Genomic DNA, 18,687 nt, shown 5'->3' with positions numbered 1-18,687 from the left:
CTGTTGGATCCTATTAGCTAGGATCTTGTGGAGAATCTTGACATCCATATTCATCAGGGATATTTGTCTGAAACTCTTTTTTCTGTTGGGGTCTTTGCCTGGTTTGGGGATCAAGATGATGCTGGCCTCATAGAAAGAGTCTGAAAGTTTTCCTTCTGTTTCTATTTTTTTGAAACAGCTTCAGGAGAATAGGTATTCTTTCTTCTTTGAATGTTTGGTAGAATTCCCCAGGGCATCTGTCAGGTGCTGGGCTCTTGTTTTTTCAAAGGTTTTTGATCACTGCTTCACTCTCATTACAGGTTATTTGTCTATTATCGGTAATTGTCAATTTCTTCCTGTTTCAGTCTTGGAAGTTTATAGGTTTCCAGGAATGCATCTATATCTTCTAGGTTGATTAACTCATTGGCATACAACTGTGGATAATAAGTTCTGATGATTGTTTCTATTTCCTTGGTGTTACTAGTGATCTCTCCCCTTTCATTTTATTAATTTGGGTTATTTCTCTTTCTTTTGGATTAGTCTGGCCAATGGTTTATCGATCTATTAATTCTTTCAAAATACCAGCTTCTAGTTTCATTGTTGTATTCTACTGTATCTCTGGTTTCTAATCCATTGATCTCTGCTCTAATCTTAATTATTTCCCTTTCTGTGTGTGGGGTAGGCTTAATTTGTTGTTGATTCTCTGGTTCTTTAAGGTGTAAAGAGAGTTTGTGTATTCAGGATTTTTCACTTTTTTTGAGTGAGGCTTCTATGACTATGTATTTTTCCCTTAGGACTCCTTTGCTATATCCCATAGGTTTTGAGCCAATGTGTTTTGGTTCTCATTGGTTTCCATGAATTGTTTAACTTATTCTTTGATTTCCTGGTTGACCCAAACATTCTTGAGCAGGATAGTCTTTAGCTTCCAAGTGTTTTAATTTCTTCCAAACTTTTTCTTATGGTTGAGCTCCAGTTTCAAAGCACTGTGGTCTGAGAATATGCAGGAAAAAATCTCAACCTTTTGGTATCAGTTGAGACCTGATTTGTGACCCAGTATGTGGTCTATTCTGGAGAAAGTTCCATGTGCACTCGAAAAGAATGACTATTCTGTTGTTTTAGGGTGGAATGTTCTATATATATCTCTGAGGTCCATCTGGGCCAATGTGTCATTCAAAGCTCTTGTTTCTTTATTGATTTTCTGCTTAGATGATCTGTCTGTTGCTGAGAGTGGCATGTTAAGATCCCCTACAGTTAACATATTCTTATCAATATGTATCTTTATTTTGATTAACAGTTGGCTTATGTAGTTGTCTGCTCCCATGTTGGAGGCATAAGTATTTACAATTGTTAGATCATCTTGTTAGATAGACCCTTTAAGAATGATGTAGTGTCCTTCTGTATTTCTGACTACAGTCTTTAGCTTAAAATCTAATTTGTTTGATATAAGAATTGCTACCTCAGCTTTCTTTTGAGGTCCTTTGGCATGAAAGATGGTTCTCCATCCCTTCACTTTCAGTCTGAATGTATCTTTAGGTTCAAAATTAGTTTCTTGTAGACAGCAAAGGAATGGGTCATCTTTTTATCCCATCTGCAACTCTGTGCCATATTATGGAAGCATTTAGGTTGTTCACATTCAGAGTGATTATTGAAAGATATGTTTTTATTGTCATCATGTTGCCTGTGAGATCCTTGTTTCTATAGATTGTCTCTGGGAATTTCTGTTCTATATCACTCATGGGGTTTTTCTTTTATTGAACCCCCCCTTAATATTTCTTGCAGGATCAGCTTGGTGGTTACATAATCTTTTAGACTTTGCTGGTCTTAGAAGCTCTTTATCTCTCCATTCATTCTAAATGGTAGCCTTGCCAGATAAACTATTCTTGGCTGCAATATTTAGTGCCCTGAATATGTCTTTCCAGGCCTTTCTGGCTTGCCAGGTTTCTGTGGGCAGATCTAACATTATTTTGATGTTCCTCCTTCTGTTTGTAAGGAATCTCTTTCCCCCCAGCTGCTCTTAAGGTATTTTCTCTGGATTTAAGATTCATGAGTTTCACTATTTCATGCTGGGGTGTCACTCTACCCTTGTTAATCTTGGGGGTATCCTCTCTGCCTCTAAGACATGAACACTTGTTTCATTCCCCAGGTTAGGGAAATTGTCAGCTAGAATTTGATCGATTATATCTTCTAGTCCTCTCTCTCCACCCCCTCAGGGATCCCAATAATTCTGACATTAGAACGTTTCATGGTGTCATTTATTTCTCTTATTCTGTTTTCATAGATTCTAAACTGTTTGTTCCTAGCCTCCTCCTGATCCTTTTTTTCTATCAGTTTGTCTTGTAGATCACTAATTTGATCTTCTGCCTCATTTGCCCTAGCTGTTAGAGTATCTAGATTAGATTGGATCTCATTGATAGCATTTTTAAGTTCTGCCAGATCAGCTCTGACTTCTGCCCTTAGAGAATCTATGTTGCCACTAATAGTTTTCTTCAACCTAGCTGTTGTCTGCATAACTATTACCCTGAATTCTCTTCCCGACATCTTGCTTATGTCCATATCCATTAACTCAGTAGCAGAGGTCACAGTCTCTGAATTTTTCCTCTGTTGGGGGTTCCTCCTCCTAGTCATTCTGGTAAGAGGTGGTTGAGGGAATGTACAGAGTCCAAACTATTGGCCACAATCCAAGCAAGATGCACCAGTTTTATAGGGACTTTAGGGTTCTTGGCCTCTTGTTCTTTCAGCCTGTCTTCTGGGGGGTGGGGCCTGCTGCACTGTTACTCAGACAACCCTGTTTGGACAGAGTTGCCCTGCCCCTGTGGTGGGAGATGGGCTCAGTGAAAACCAGTTTTGGGGGGCTTTTGTTCTCTGGCAGCTTTCCCTGGCAGGTTTCTGTGTCCCTTCCAAGAGTCAGAGCAGAAATGATTGTGTCCAAGCTTCTGTCTCAGAGAGATTGCAGACTGTTCTCAAAAAGCCCTATAGGTCACACTGACTCTTTTTCTCTGCTGCTAAAAACCACAGCAACCTGGGTTGTGTACCCCACAGCAGCACTCCCAGCCCTAGTTTCCAGGTCCAGGCATGTCTCTGTCCTTTGTGCTTCTAAAAACTGCCAGCTCTCCCCAATTCACATGTGCACCCCTGCAGCTCCAGGTTTCAGCCTGGGGGGCTGCCCTAAAGTCCTTTTCCCATGGCTACCAGTCTGCGAGTCTGTGCCCAGGCCTCAGGCCTTAACACAGGAGGCTTTTGCACTCCTGTGTTATGTCACCTTCCCAAAGAGCAAGTGCTTGTAGCGGCTCCCTCCCCCTTAAGGTTATCTTCCAATATATGCCCACAGAATCCAGGCTCCTTGCTTCATACCTCAAAACCAGTTACTGGAGATACTATACTGGTATAGATCCTGATATACCTTCTTACATATCAGGCTGATTTCATGGGTGTTCAGAGTGGTCTGGCAGATATCCAGCTCAATTCAGGGGACTGATTGAAATAGGGTCCCCTACACCAACATCTTGCCAGGGTCCCTCTGAGCTGGATTTCTATTTTTTTCCCCCAGATTTGGGAAATTTTCAGGTATCATTTCTTAAAATAATTTTTTCTGCCCACTTTTCTCCTTCTGTGGGCTTTACAATGCAAATGTTATTATGCTTGGTGGTGTTGCTGAGTTCCCAAGTTCCTAGAGTCTATTTTCTTTTTCTTTTTTCTTTCTTTCTTTTTGGTCTCTTTCTCCATTTCAGCTTGATTGGTTTCCATTACTCTGTCCTCCTGGTCATTGATCCATTTTTCTGCTTCCTGTAGTCTACTATTTATTCCACTTAGTGTGTGTGTGTGTGTATAGATATATATATATATAGATGTATATAGATATAGATATAGATATAGATATCTATTATATATATCTATTATATATATATTTTTTTTGCTTGATGAAGAAGTTTATTATTGTCTTTATCTGAAAAATCTTCAAAGAAAATTGTGGTTTGGCTTATTAGCTCTCAGCAGCCCACTCCTGAGCTCAAAGGAAGCTTGCCTTCTTCTGAGCTACCCGATCTTTCTTTTGGGCAAGACACATTTTGGGATGCTTCCACCTCTTCTTTTTAACTTCTTTCTTAGGCTTCTTCTTGTAGACTGGGTTCTCTCATATAGCAGCATGAGCTTTCTTATACATCTCCTCCATCATGTCTGGAGTTACATTGTTCTTTATGTATCGAGAGAATTGTTTCTTGTATGCATCTTTGTCTTCTTCCATTAGGTCACGCATATAATCTGCAACATTCTGATCCATGATGTGCTTTCAATGTACTTCTTCATTGAATTCCTTGCTTTCTGAATCATAAACAGGGAATAGTTTGGTACTGTGAGGGATAGACAAGCCTCCATCCACTGCTCCCTTGAGGGCCCCCAAAACCTTATTTCCAGTAGTAGTTCTGGCAAGCCCTTCATCCAAATAGCAGGTGAAGGCACCAGGTTGACCATCATCTTGCTTATGTCTATATCCATTAACTCAGTAGCAGAGGTCACAGTCTCTGAATTTTTCCTCTGTTGGGGGTTTCTCCTCCTAGTCATTCTGGTAAGAGGTGGTTGAGGGAATGTACAGAGTCCAAACTATTGACCACAATCCAAGCAAGATGCACCAGTTTTATAGGGACTTTAGGGTTCTTGGCCTCTTGTTCTTTCAGCCTGTTTTTGGGGGGTGGGTCAGTTCCATAGCTCCTGCAGAACTGGGGGCACCCTCTTGGAACAGCTGAGCATGCAGTACAATGACCCAAGACCAGTGAAGGTGACTGTTGGCAACCAGGAGAGTCAGGGGTCACATGGAGCCATTGTTACACTGGGTCTTAGTGTCATAGGTGATGAGTAGAAGCCCTAGAAAGGACTAAGAGTTTATCTACTTGGGGCTTAGGAGAACAAAATATCTATTTTTTCTCTTTTCTCTTTCTCTCTCTCTTTTTTTTAAGTAGACTCATGACCCTGAGATCAAGACCTGAGCTGATATCAAGAGTCTGACACTTAACCAACTGAGACACCCAGGTACTCCTGTTTTTTTCTCTTCTGTAAAGATGTCCCTAAACTTTGGCCTGGTGCTTGTGAGTCACCTCTCCAGGTGGTCCTTCAGTGGTGCAGCTGCCTGATTGCAGGAAACCCTGTTGCATTCTGCCCTACTCCTGATTGACACCAGGTTCCTGTCTTACTTCATTTCCCTGAGACTTTTCATGTCGACTCATATGCACTGCTGAGCCTCCATGCTATGGGTCTAAGCTAAAGGGCCCACTTTCCCTCTCTGGTCCTAAGTTCTTTGGGACTTGAAATCAGAATCCAGGCTGCACCTTGGGTATTGGACATGATGAATGTCCAAGCACCAAGGAACAGCCGCTTCCTCCAACCCTGGGTTCAGTCAGTGCGCTGTGGCTCTGTCACGCTCAGTAGACTTGGGCTAATGTATTAAAGAGTAAAGAGGCAGGATATCTACAGCCCACTCTCAAATGTCTTTGGAAAAAGCAAGGAAAAAATTGTTTAAAAGGGATGTGCATTAAAAGGAAGTGGATTAATTTCCAGAGGTAGAAACACCCTTCTAGTACAGAATGGTTTGTAAACTATGTTTTGCTTTCTTTTGTCTCCTGAGTATGGCAGGACAGAGGAAGTGGTTTCCTCCCCATTTTATGCTAAATTTCTTTAGTGATAGTCCAAGACTGTGCATAAGCCGATCCCTTGGCCTGGAATGCCTCCTTCCAGTTCACTTGGTCAACTGAGATTACCTTCCTTCAATGTCTCTGTTCATCCCAGTTGCCATCCCTGAATTGCTTTCCAGGCAAAAGCAAACCCACATGAATTCAGGATTGGATCATCCCAGTAAGTTCTTTCAGGTCTTCTGCTATCTTAAAGTGCCCTCTACTGGATGCAGAAAATAAATCCTTCCAGGATAGTTCTCCCACCAGGAGCCCACATGAGCAAAAAATTAATTTTTTAAATTTCTAATCCGGGGTCCCTGGGTGGTTTAGTGGATTAAAGCCTCTGCCTTCAGCTCAAGTCATGATACAGGGTCCTGGGATCGAGCCCCACATCAGGCTATCTGCTCGGCAAGGAGCCTGCTTTCTCCTCTCTCTGCCTGCTTCTCTGCCTACTTGTGATCTTTGTCTGTGAAGTAAATAAATAAATAAAATCTTTAAATTTCCAATCCATTTAAGTCATCAGAATAAATTTCCACCTTCCCAGATGCATCTAAGTTCTGGGTGACCGCACTTCTATGAGCTTGGAGGGAGGCACGTGTCTACTTTGTTCCCTGTGTTGGAAAGGGCCCCTTGGGCATACCTGCCTCTCTGCTCCCAGGCCATGTTTAGAAGTGAGTCCTACATCTGTCTGGTACCAGATACTTGGTGATCCCCTGGGGATCTCTCTGTGGAGACCCACTGGCCACTTCTACTTTTGTGTGGTCATTGCCTGAATGAGGCAGAGTGGTATTCTAGAATATCTTCCCTTTCTTGGTCCCCACTATAAAACTAGCTCATCTGTACTTGGATCTTCAGACTCCTCTGGGGCTTCTCCCAAGACCCTTGAGTTGGCCCAGGGTCAGGGAAGGTGAAGGGCCCCCATGTCAGCTGTGGGTCAGAGCCCCGTCTAACATTCTCCTTCATGTACCAGCTTGGAGAATCTGCTGGGCCATTGCAGTAGCAGAGGGGTAGTAAGTAGTAAAAAGAGAAATTGGCTTAGTGGGTTTCATCTCAAATCTCTCATCTTTTTTTAAAAAAGATGTTTATTTATTTGAGAGAGAGAGAGCACAAACGGTGGGGAGAGGTAGAGTGCGAGAGAGAAGCAGACTCTCTGCTAAGCAGTGAGCCCAACACAAGGCTTGATCCCAGGACCCCGAGATCATGACCTGAGGCTAAGGCGGATACTTAACCAACTAAGTCACCCAGGTGCTCCTTGAATCTTTTGACCTTAATCAAAACATTTACTCAGCTTTTCCTGTATTCATAATTAAAAATACCAAGAATTAGACATCTTTGTTTTCTGGGCCCATTCAACTGCCTCTTTGAGAACTTCCCCTCGGGCCCTGGTGCCTTCTGGTTGAGTCTCCTGGGCTGGGGGTAGGATTCAGGATGTATGTGAAGAAATTAAACACAGAACAGGGAGGAAAAAACAAGTCATCCCAAGCATCTTCCTGCCACATGCCACAGCCACAAGGCAGAAGAATACATTTATTCTTATAGTTTATAAGACCTATGGTATTAGGGTGCCTTCCAACTTTTAGGGGTTCTTTTTCTTTAAAAAAAAAAAAAAGATGTTTATTTTGAGAGAGAGAGAGTAAGCAGGGAGAAGAAGGGAAGGAGATGGAGAGAGAATCTGAAGGCCTGATGCGGGGCTTGATCTCACAATCAGGAGATCATGACCTGAGCTAAAACCAAGAGTCAGGCATTTAACTAACTGAGCCAACCAGTCACCCCAAATGCTTTTTTTAAGTTAATCTCTACACCCAACCTGGGGCTCAAACACACAACCCTGAGATCAAGAGTTGCATGTTCTACCAACGGAGCCAGCCGAAAACCTCCGAAAATGACTTGCAGACTTCAAGCCCCTCTATCTTAATTCTTTAGTTAGTATCTCCTTTAAGAAATAGGACAAGGTTTTACATAGTGACTGTACAACTGAATTCGATGAAATTTAACATGGATACAGCATTTTAAAATGTGTTCAATATTCATATTTCTCTGATCATCCCCGCTTCTTTTAGAGCATGTTTTTTTATTTCAGAACCATGAATTCCCTTAGTTGTCTCTTTCTTCTCCTTCATTCGGATGTAGGTCCTGGATCTTTCTTTCATGACATCGACATTTTTCAAGGGAACAGGTACCTTGTTTTATAGAATGTCCTCCATTGGGGCTAGTCAGTTTCTCAGCCTCATGACTCAGGTTTTACAATTTTGGCAGAGTAGCACAGAAGGGATGTGTCCTTCCCAGTACATCACATCAGGAGGCACTGAGGCCAGTTTGTCTCATTTGGGCCAGCCGAGGGCTGCCGCTGTTTTGCCAAGCAAGCCGTGCCCGTCTCCGCTCCTCTCGTGGCCACGGTGGGTCATGTTAAGTTTAATGGCTTGCTAGAAGTGGTGCATGACCATGACTAATTTCTCCACTGCAAAGGTATTTACACCCTCTGCAAAATAGTAAACATTCTATCGGAGGAAATGTGTGTAACTAGCATGCTACCTAACACACTCTCACCCAACTCAGTGGTTCTGGCATCCATTGCTGTCAAGATGAGTTAGCCTTATGGTTGCAAAATGGTGGTTTTCCTAACCCTATTGCCCCTTTTCTATCAGTTACCATGCTACTGTAAGGAAGGGCCTAGAAGAAGGCATTATGCTTGGATCCTTTTCCCATTCCTCCTCTACATCTTTACTCTCTGCTTGAAATGCCATCCTTCCCTCCCCACCCCTGCACCTGGCATATCCTGCCCATCTTTGAAGCTCAGATCCAGAGTCACCTTGTCTTAAAGCCTTCCCTGCCCGAGTTGGGCAGATAAACCCCTCACTCTGCCTTTCCCTGCAAGATGGGCCACAGGTGTTTGGCCTTCTCAAGCCCCCCACCCCCACCCCAGGGCCGGGAGAGACTGTGGAAGGAAAACCCTCCCTCACATAGCAAGAATCGCACCCCCAGCACTGCCTGACCCAGCACAGTGGTTCTCAAACTTTAGCCCCAGAGTCCCCAGGAGGTCCAGGGAAAATGCAGAAGATGCCTGGGCCCTACACTGGATTCTGATGCACGGCCCAAGCATCTCACTGGCCTAACAAGTTTGTTTCTCCTTCAGATCACGTGCAACGTGCAGGTTGGCACGGAGTCTGGCCCATGTGGTCCTGGGCAACTCAGGGTGAAGGAGGCCACACCAACCTGTCCCCTCCCTTTCCACTGCCCTTCAGGGGAAGGGAGGGGCATGGGGAGTCGGGCACGGATCTCTCTCTGCTCACAGCCTCCAGGCCAGAACTAATCATGTGCCTTGTTCCCTGAAGAGTGGCTGGGAAGCATGGGGACCAGAGGGACCCCTCAGTGAGCATCCTGGCTTCCTGGTCACCACCACGCTCCCCTTTTCTGCCAGCAGGTGGGTCTTCTTTCTGCTCCTCAAACACACCAAATGCATTTCCGGCCTTTGTGCCTTTGCACTGGCTGCTCTCTGCCCGTGTGGTCTTGTGCCAGATCTCACATGGTTGACTCAAGTGCCACCCCCCCGCCCCCGGAGAGGCCTTCCCTGACTGCCACCCACTCCCTCACAACATCCCACTAGAATTCTCTGCACAGCCCTCCTTAAGCCATGTTCGGTACCATCTTTCTCCCACTAACAGACAGTACACTCCATAAGAGTAGGAAGTGACTCCGATCCCCACAACCTAGAACAGTGCCCGGCACACAGTAGAAGAGTCAAGGCAAGCTGACTCAATGGATTAACCCCTAAGTATTTTACTGTTCAAATCTTGCAGGTTAAGAAAAGAGGCCCCAAAGACAATATGTGGCTCCCCCAAGGTCACACCAGGACCGAATGGCAGCACCTGCTTTGTCCAGAGACAGAGGTAGCAGAGTAAGTTTGATCCTTTTTCTCTCAATTCTCTCATGACCCTCCACTGCCCTTGGTTTAAAAAAAAAAAAAAAATTAAAGCTTTTTATTTCAGAGGAGCAGGGAGGGGCAGAGAGAGAGGGAGAGAGAATCCTAAGCAGACTCTGCAGTGACCATGGAGCCTAATGTGGGGCTCAATCCTATGACCCTGAGGTCACAACCTGAGCTGAAATCAAGAGTCAGATGCTTACCTGACTGCACCACCCAGGCGCCTTCTGCCCCTGCAGAAGTTTTTTAACACAACTCTGTGGAGGGCAATTTGGTAAAATCCATCTAGGAATTTATCACACAGATGTGCTCACATATACGAAAGATTACATATATGCAAATTTTTTTTTCATTGCAGTGCTGTGATAGAAAAGGCCAAAAGGAACTCCATGTGTCGCCATAGGGTACTGGGGCCCGGGAGTGTGACTGTATCCACCGTGGGTACGTGTGCACAGTGGAACAGTGTGCAGCCCTGAAAGGTAGGGAAGATCTTTGGGTTCCAGCTAGATAGGTGTCTAAGGGACGGCACCGTGTGGAAAGGGGTGGCCGGAACAGCATGGAATGTAGATGGCTTCCATTTAATCTTCTAGAAGAGCTGAATAGCTTTACGTCTCACATAAATGGAAAAGACAAAAATGAAACACAAGTCAGAATCCCAGTGTGGTTTCCATCACTTGAACTTCTTTTATTGATATTAGAGAATAAAATTTGTTGTTTTTTTTGATGCATGACAACACACTCTGTTGGTGGTGGTTGCACAAGGTTGATCATTAACTATGCTAAATACTGCAACCTTCGAACTGCTGATTTTTACACTGGTATTTCCTTTGTGGTGATGGGTAGCTCCTCTCTGAATACATGAAGTGGTCCGTTCAGTTCATGGTTTTCATATTCCTTTGTTATTCTACCTACTGCTTTAAAATACATTCCAATACAAAGAATTTCCTTGCAGTGAGTGCACGCATACAACCACGAGGGGAGCTGAAAATAATGAACCAGCCCTCCCCCTCGACTTCTGAGAGAAGTAATCTAGAAGGGCGGGACTGGAGCTTGCTCCTTTGAGATGTTCTCAAAGTCTTCAGTGGGCGTGTTTACACTCAACTGGACACATTTTTGCCAGGGTGGGAGGGGCTCGGGGAACAGGGGATGACAACATGACAATTTCATCTGCATATGATGTCACCCTTCCACAAATGCCTGGAACAAAGGACCAGGGAGCACTGTGCTGGGCAGTACAGCCCTCAGGTGAGAATAAATAAGTTACCTGCTCAGAGTGGAAAGCCACAGACACACTGTGACCAGAACTGGAGAGGACAGCACACACACATAATAAATAAAAGTTCAGAATCAGAACTTGGTCAGTGACGGCAACAGGATCAAGCTCCCCTCTGTTCGTTTCTGGTTCTTCCCACGAGCACCTCTATCTGTTCCTAGGGATAAATAGTGGCACACAGAGACCAAGGCTTTGGTGGGGCAGGTGGCAGGAGAAAAGATCGTGTTGTGACCGCTCTGTCCTGAAACACGAGGGCAAGGTGTGTGGGCATTAGCTGTGCGCGTAAAAACCACGTACATGGGAGCACGTGGGCCAGCCTCCAACGTCACAGCGAGAACTGCCTCACTGCCCTTGCGAACCAGTTTTGTATTACCTTTGGGGGTAGTTCTTTTTACTTTTCCTGTGGACACCTTCCATCCACGCCCTTTTCCCCTGTCCCCTTTCCTTTTCACCCTATTGTGAAATTTGTCTTGGGTCTGGTCTTAATCTGGTTGTGATCCTGGGTCCCCAAACTCCACTGCTATCTCACGAGCGACTGGGTGTGTGTGAAATGGATTTCCGTGTCCCAGAGCCACAGAGAGAACAGAGACTGCGACTTTCCATCTAGTACCATTACATTCCTGCATATAAAAAAATGGAAAAAATAAGACCTCACACAGAACACAGCGGGAGTGTCAATACATTCTTTCAGGTCTGACGTCTGGCCGGAGGACCAAGGACAGGACATTGAAGGATGACTCAGGTTGAAGGCATGGAAAGAAAAAGTCACACCTCAAAAAAGAAGCAACTCTCCATTGAAGCGGAGTGAAGGTCTTGAGGAAGCCGGGCCACCCGGAAGAGGAAGTACAGCCCTGCCATCTCGGAAGCTACATCAGCTGCGTGTGGCCGCAGACGGAGGCTCGGCGGCTCCCCCGGGGTGTGGGAGGTGAGGCGCCCAGCGACACAGGCCGCGTACCAGCTCGCAATGTGTGGCACTGGGAGCCGGCCACAGATTCACGGGTTTCCTATCCATGGGATAAGAACGCACTTGGGAGTTTCAGTGCTTCTCGAAGGAGAGGAGAACTGGACACCCGGCTGCCCTTTGCCTCAGGCTAGCACAGGTGAAGTCCCAGTGAGAGCAGGGATGGTGCTGGGGGCCCCTCCCGCGGGATCGAGAGAAAGGGCAGGTGGACACAAGGTCTGCAAGTCCTATGTACACACTTTACAAAGTCTCCACTCATTCCCCCAATAGGCACGAGGTTGATTTGTCTAGCTCAGAGGGGAGGGACGGAGGAGGAAAGAGGGAGAGCGCGCAGTGCAGAGTGGGGGAGGAGAGGGAGGCAGGAGCAAGCCTGGTCTCCTCCAGGGGAAGGACCCCCCTCCCCTCCTCACCGTAAGCTAGTTTGTTTAGGGAGCTTAGCACCCATCAAGATGCCCGAGGTGAGAGTCACAGGGGCTTTCATCTGCATGCTGGACCCCACCATGGTGGGGAAGCTGCGGTTCCTCCGGATGCCGCTGTTGAGCTGCAACCCACCCATGGCACTGGTGACGGTGGGGCATCCGAGGGGCAGACCCTCAGGGACCAGGCCACCGGGGACGAGGGCCTGGGCGGGGCCCGGAGGCCCACAGAGGAGAGGTCCCTGATCCTCAGTCAAGGTGGGGACGTGGGCTCGCCCTGAGTTCACCACTTTGGCCACGCCAAACCTCCTGACTTTGTCCACGAGGTTGAGGTTGGAGACAGACACATCTGTCTGGCTCTCGCTGCTCCGGACGTTCTTCTTTTCCCTCACTTCCCGCAGGATGGAGCTGGCCGGCTTGGAGGCCAGGAAGTTGTCATAGGGAGGGCTCGTGCACTTGAACTCAAAGGAGGGCGGGGAAGATGTGGGCGTCTGCATAGGTGAGTTGGGTGGGGTGGAGGGGATCACGGCCATCCTGGGGGTGTAGGAGTGCAGGAGGGAGCCCCGGCCGGCCCTGTCCCAGCTCTGAGGATCATACACGGCCGCGGAAATGCCCCGCTCCTTCAGCAGCCACACCAGCCCCAGAGACGTGCTCATGGTGGTCGTGGACTCACGGATGTTAGTGAAGGACTCGGCCAGGCTCAGTCTCCGTGGTGTGCAGGGGGTGGCCACCGGCGTGGACTTCAAGTGGCTGGTGCTGCCACAAGCTGGAGTTGGAGCCGAGTTAAGGCTGATAAAAGACAAAAGGTCATTCATCAGAAAATGCCCATAAGCCCCTGGGAACAGCTTGTAGCCAGTCTCCTGCAGGGGCACAGGGAGGAGTCCCTCAACCCAGGCTCCCCAGATACCTCTTTCCCTGTCTGTTCCTCCCTCCTACCCAAGAGGGCTCTGGGTTCCCTTGCAGGGGCCGTGGAAATGATTCCCTTGTCTCAGCCCCAGAAGGGGGGCTAACTGTCCCCTTTGCAGGCGAGGAAAGTCAGACTCAGAGGTTAGGGGGCTAGTCAATGTCAACTCATCTATTAAGTGGAAGACCCAGGATTTGAGCCCAAGTCTGAGGGCTCAGGCCTCAAGGATGGGGGTGGGGAGAGCCCCTCAGCAGAGAGGCTTCCTTTCCCTACCAAATATAATCAAATTTCAGCATTCCTTCCTAACGACTACTTCCCTGAAGCCAGAAGTTAACCAGGGCTCTGAAAGCTCATCTTACGAATGGCCCCAGCAGGTGGGACACCCAGGTGGAGGGCCCCTGAGTGATGGGGAGATGGAGGCTGAGGGTGTGCATCACATCAGCAGCAAACCCCTGCCTCCTGACCCCCACTGTAGGCTCTTCCCTGTGTGCCACACTACCCCTTTGTCCTCCTCCCGTGGTTGCTGAATTCGCCTCAGGGGGTGGAGATGTGGGGTCAGCAGCAGCCACGTCAGATAACATCGGGCCTACATCTGTGGAACGATCTAGAAAAGGCTCATGGCATACATGAAGCCTGCATCAAAGGAAAGCCTTCTTTCCAAAGATTTCTTCATCCACCCCTGCTATGGTGGCTGAGGACCCAGGATGTTCCAGAAGCTGGGGTCCCGCAGTAACAGGAGTTAGGAAAGAACAGTGTAACAGCGCTGTAGGGGGAAAGGCACTGCTGTCTGCTTAAAACAGAGGAAAGGCCCTCTCTTCACAGCTGGTACAGGGATGGGGCTGGAAGGCCACTTAGGCACAGAGGCCATTCACAGTTGCTAGATGAACCAGCAAGGGCAAAGCAGCACATCCCTCTCCTTACAGTGTTGTGAGCCCTGTCCTGCTACCCACCCAAAGACATGGCAGGGGCTGCAGGTGCCCCCTGGAGCAGCCAGCCGGGTGGGCCCCAGGAGCTGGGGGACCGTCTGTCCCCAGGCTGGTGAGGGGAGGGCCAGATACCCTGGGCAAGCCACGAGCCAGGGGAATGGGCAGGAAGGGGCCTCCTTCTGTGGGAGGGAAGGTTCATAAGCCAAGTTCGAGCTAAGGCATCCTTTTGGCTGCTTGCCGCTGGCTGGTCAGCACGGGGCGAGAAGCCCAGAATAGACCCACCTCACACAAGCTCAGGAGTGGGGATGCCGGAGGGTCAGGAGCACTCAGAGAAACACAAGATTAGAAGCCACAGCAGAGTCCTAAGGTTAAAAGGTGGATTCCTCAAACGGCACAGGTGGGATCTAACAAAACCAGTCTACAAGCAGTAAGGCCAAACACTCTGGACTCAAAATCTTGTTGACGGGGCCATTCTGGGGAGATCTGTGATTTGGGGTCAAGCTCTTTCAAACTCGGGCAAAAAGCCTTCTCTTGCTACTGACTGCCCAGGCCTTTCCCATCCCTGACAAGAGATGGGGACAGGTGTGCTGGGTGGAGTCCTACGGCTTCAGGCAGGAGAGCACCGGGCACCGATCTTTCCCAGGAGAAGCTTTAGTGCACGGTGAAAACACAGAGCTCTTCCAACACAGAGCCCTAGGGGGGTTGGAATGCTGGCTTCTCCAGAGGCAGGCAGGGAGACAGAGAGGACAAGCTAACATGTGGATTCCCTTTCTGCTGAGAACTCGGATTAGGCCCATATTAGTGCTGGCACTGTGCTAAACTGAGCATCTGCGGGGGGAGCGGTTAGGGGTATCCACTGTCAAGGCCACGTCGTTAGCCAGGCACAACCACAGAGACACAGCCACGCCTAAGTCCTGGGTTAGTGGCGGCCACACGTGCACACACAGCTCCTTCCAGGAGGCCCTGCCAGGCAGGCAGCGCTGGCAGTGTGCTCACCCCCTGCCTCGCCTGTGGGCTCACTCTCTGCCCTACATCTCCTCTCAGCTCAACGGGGCACAGGGCCGCTTCGGCGTCCTCCTCACATGACCTGCGGAGAATTATTCATAATTTAAGGTGCTCCCTGGGGCAGCTGCTCCCTCGGAGCGAGCGGGCCCGGCTCGCCTCCCTCCCTCTCTGCGTTACCTGCCATGCACCCAGGCATCTCGCTCACCTGCACCACACAGAAGACACCCGGCTGGGACAGGGGTTTGGGGTGGGGGGCTTGCCTTTTCACTGGAAGCCAAGCAGACCACGCCATGCCATCCAGGTCCTCTTGCCAGATGGTGCCAACCTCTACCACCTCTTTAAGGCACCAGAAGGAAATGGCCCGAGCTGAGTACAAGGTATGCGGTCTTCGGGTTTTACTGTTTCAGTCATTACCACGAGGCTGCGGTGCATGGCTCCCGCAGTCTAGTCCAGAGGCACCGGGGGCTTCCACTGGGCTCAGTAACTCCATTCCATGAAGGACCTTCATGCTCCACCAACAAACTTGGGGACAAAATGCCAGCAGCCTGGGCCTTACTCCTCTGGTAGCATAGCTTTGGCCGGTTAAGACCAGCCCTAAGAATCTGTGGCCCATGAAAAAGACAACTGTAGGTAGGTCTAAGTCTGTCTCTGGGGGGGATCTGAATCTAACAGGGGCCTCAAGTTAAGAGGAAAGATGGGACCCCACACTGGTGACAGCACACACTACGGGATGTCCCAGCGGAGCCTCTACTTGACTTTCCTTGACCTCGAGTCTTGAGTCAAGAGCCCCAACCTCACCGCACCCTTCCCCCACCCCGGGGCCAGGGTCCCTTACCTTGGCGTGACCCGTGTGAGCTCGTCTGAGGGGTGCAGGATGCGGCAGGTGGTGAAGGTGAAGGTGGAGTTGGTCTGTGACATGCACTTCCCGGGATGGTGAGCTACGGGGGGCGCGGAGGGAACAGAACATATTCCTTGAATCCACACAAACCCACGAGAACAGTCAAATTCCAGCATGGCTCGCAGCGGCGGAAGAAGCGATGAGCTACCTTGTGAACTGGATCTGGGCAAGGAAGGTGTAATGCCAGCGTTCTGGATCGCAGAATCCAGAATCCAGAATCCAGCCTGGAGCACTGGCGTGCAGCGCAACCAGTTCCCGCTTCCGACCCAGTCCAGACAGGGTTCCCCATCGGTGTTCTCTGGCCAGTAGTGGATCCAGTTTGAGGAGCTAATGAGCCTGTGGGGCGGGGGGTAATTTGGTTTCCCTCCTCAGGGGTCAGAATCAGCTTCCTTCTCGTGGGGCTTCATACTTCTTTTCACTGGCAAACAGGTGCCAAGTTCTGCCAAGGAGATGGGAGAGGTGCGGGGCAGGGAAGGGCCTTGCCACCTGGAAACAGGGCAAGGCTCGCATGGCTCCCTTTCCAGATTACACGGAAAGGGGCTTAGGGAAGCTGGCTCCACTACTGTGTATTGGTGGTGGGCAGGGATGGGGGGAGATGGGGCCTCAGCTGCCTCAGCAACAGGGTGGTAAGACTGCCAAAGCCTGCAGCTGTCTTTAGCCCTAGGATCAGGTGTGGTCTGATGCACTCTAGTGCGTGCAGCCCCTGTCCTGTAGGCCACTATCCCAGCCTCTCCAGGATGTCTGATTTCTAATGAAAATGAGACAGACACCAGCTGTCCTCAAGTTATTTCCTTTTAAAGCTCTAAAGCGCTGTTGTTCAGGCAGCTGAAGACTAGGATTTGGAGCAAAGTAAATCACAGAAGCGTTAGGACCATGCGTCAGGAAGCTGGCGAATGGTAAAGTGATGAGTGACAGTCTACGGGAGACATCATGATTGTAGAGGTCACCCTCATTCATAACTCAAATGCAAAAAAAAAAAAAAAGGGAAAAGGGGAGATGCTGCTCTGAATAGCATGCACAGTGAGGTACTGGGACACACACACCCCCGCCCGCCCAGCCCGCCTCCCCTGCAGCAGCTCAGCCCCCAGAGACCTCTTGGGGGGAAACACATTTGGTTCTCAGATGCCATGAGCTCTCTGAAGATTCATGAAGCTGTGAATGAGAATCTTCTAGCTCATTATGGCCACTTTTCTCTTGGATTTGACAAAAAGAAAATGGAAAACAAAACAGAAGAGATCGCTGCCCTAAACCTACAGATCACACACAGCCGACTGTGTCTTTAAAAAACAAACAAAAACAAAAAAACCCAGAACCAGATGAAACAAAAAATGCTGGAGACGGGCAAACTGAAGGCAGGCAGGACAAAGCCAGAGCACAAAAACGGTGGCAGTGAGTAGAGGTGCAGCGTAAGGCTGCTTTGCCCCGATTGTTCTAGTCCAGCCCATCTTGCTGGGTCCAGGCAGGTGCCCGTGGTCCCTGCGTGGCAGCCAGCACCCCAGCCACCAGAGTAAACTCGCAGCCACACAGAGTGCCAGGCAGAGCAGGAAGGGGGGAAAAAAAAACACACATGGAAACAGGCTTTATGAATCTTTGTTTCTCAACCAATAAATGGGATGGCTTAGGAACTCAGGCACCTGGAAAACTGTTACAAACAAAACAAAAATGGAATAAGCTATGAAGAAAAGGCAACCGAACAATCACGATTCTCTGACTGCAATAAGGTCTAGCAACAAAAGCAACAAAAAGCCTGAGAGAAGCGTCCCAAATAACCAGAGCGAGGGGTTATTTGGGAGGGAGGGAGGAAAGAAAAATGAAGTAAAGAGAGGTAACTAAGAACAGTGGAAAGAGAGAACCTTACAAATAAGTCAAAAGCAAGGCTGATTTAAAAGTAGGAGTGTACCCCCTTTAAACACGTGGCCAGAATATCCAACCAAAAGGTACCAAAGGCCCCCTCCTCCTCCACCCCATCACCCATGGGACCTTGGATTGCAACAGGTAGCGCAAGATGGACATTTTCAGGACACAGTTGCATCAGCAGAAGCAAAACCCATCGGACGCAAATGGGTTTTGGGGATAGGAAAAGGCTGCTAAAATTCAGAAGTCATCATTCCCCGGAAGCCATGGAGAGGAAGATCAACAGGAATCAAGAGCCCCAAGCCAGAGGTTCGGCCCCTCCGCAATACCACTGGGACGCCTGGCCCCGCCAGCTCTCCGCACGTCACCACTGCCCGCTGGGCTGCTGCGGCGTTTCCCTTCCTTGGGACACAACACAGAGACAGTGAGTCGCCCGAGGCCCCTTGTGCTCACCACCCAGCAGCTGTAGGCTGACTCCTAACACCCTGCCTGCAGGAGAGAGCGATTTCTCCAAGCAAGACGCAGCAGATGCCTTCTCAGCAGGGACAGGAAGCTCGGGGAGAGGGCTTCCTGCTCCAGTGCCCCGTCCCCACAGTGCACTGAAGCCCTGCTTCACATGCTGGGTGTTCACCTCCTGCTGCCCACTTGGGGCCTCCGAAGAATGGGCTTTCTTGGATTTAATGCTCCAGCTTCCTACTTCCATCCTTTTTTCTTGGTCTGGACTACAGGGCCCCGTGGTGTTGTGAGCAGAGACTATTACACGGGTTCAAGTAGTCACACTGGAAAGAGCTTCCATCAAGCATCCCCTAATCCTACATATTTAAAAAAATTTTTTTTAATATTATTTTTTAATTCTACATTATTTTTGTCTGTTCCTTTCCCACCAGGTTCT

The 18,687-nt window shown here is 48.8% G+C and overlaps 1 protein-coding gene and 1 pseudogene across 15 annotated transcripts in view; both read right to left on the bottom strand.

The window, feature by feature from the left end:
* Positions 1 to 3,883: 3,883 nt before the first annotated feature.
* Positions 3,884 to 5,185, bottom strand: LOC116589842 (annotated as a pseudogene).
* A 5,087-nt stretch (positions 5,186 to 10,272) lies between these two features.
* TRAK1 (trafficking kinesin protein 1) overlaps positions 10,273 to 18,687 on the bottom strand; it is a 117,531-nt gene continuing 109,116 nt past the window's right edge. For 8 of the 15 annotated variants that reach the window (XM_032313840.1, XM_032313454.1, XM_032313514.1 and 5 more), the window contains 2 exons: positions 15,879 to 15,981; positions 10,273 to 12,997 (listed from right to left, as the gene is read on the bottom strand). In XM_032313840.1, coding sequence (XP_032169731.1) covers positions 12,199 to 12,997; positions 15,879 to 15,981 — 902 coding nt within the window. In that variant the 3' untranslated portion in view covers positions 10,273 to 12,198. Of the gene's footprint in view, positions 12,998 to 15,034; positions 15,126 to 15,878; positions 15,982 to 16,094; positions 18,608 to 18,687 lie in introns of those variants that run through there. The other 7 variants (XM_032313977.1, XM_032314064.1, XM_032314162.1 and 4 more) reach the window with 4 other exon arrangements.

The sequence above is a fragment of the Mustela erminea genome, chromosome 1 (genome assembly GCF_009829155.1).
Source record: "Mustela erminea isolate mMusErm1 chromosome 1, mMusErm1.Pri, whole genome shotgun sequence".
Taxonomy (NCBI): Eukaryota; Metazoa; Chordata; class Mammalia; order Carnivora; family Mustelidae; genus Mustela; species Mustela erminea.
The sequence above is the reverse complement of the archived record's forward strand: the minus strand, read 5'-3'. Positions and strand labels throughout refer to the sequence as shown.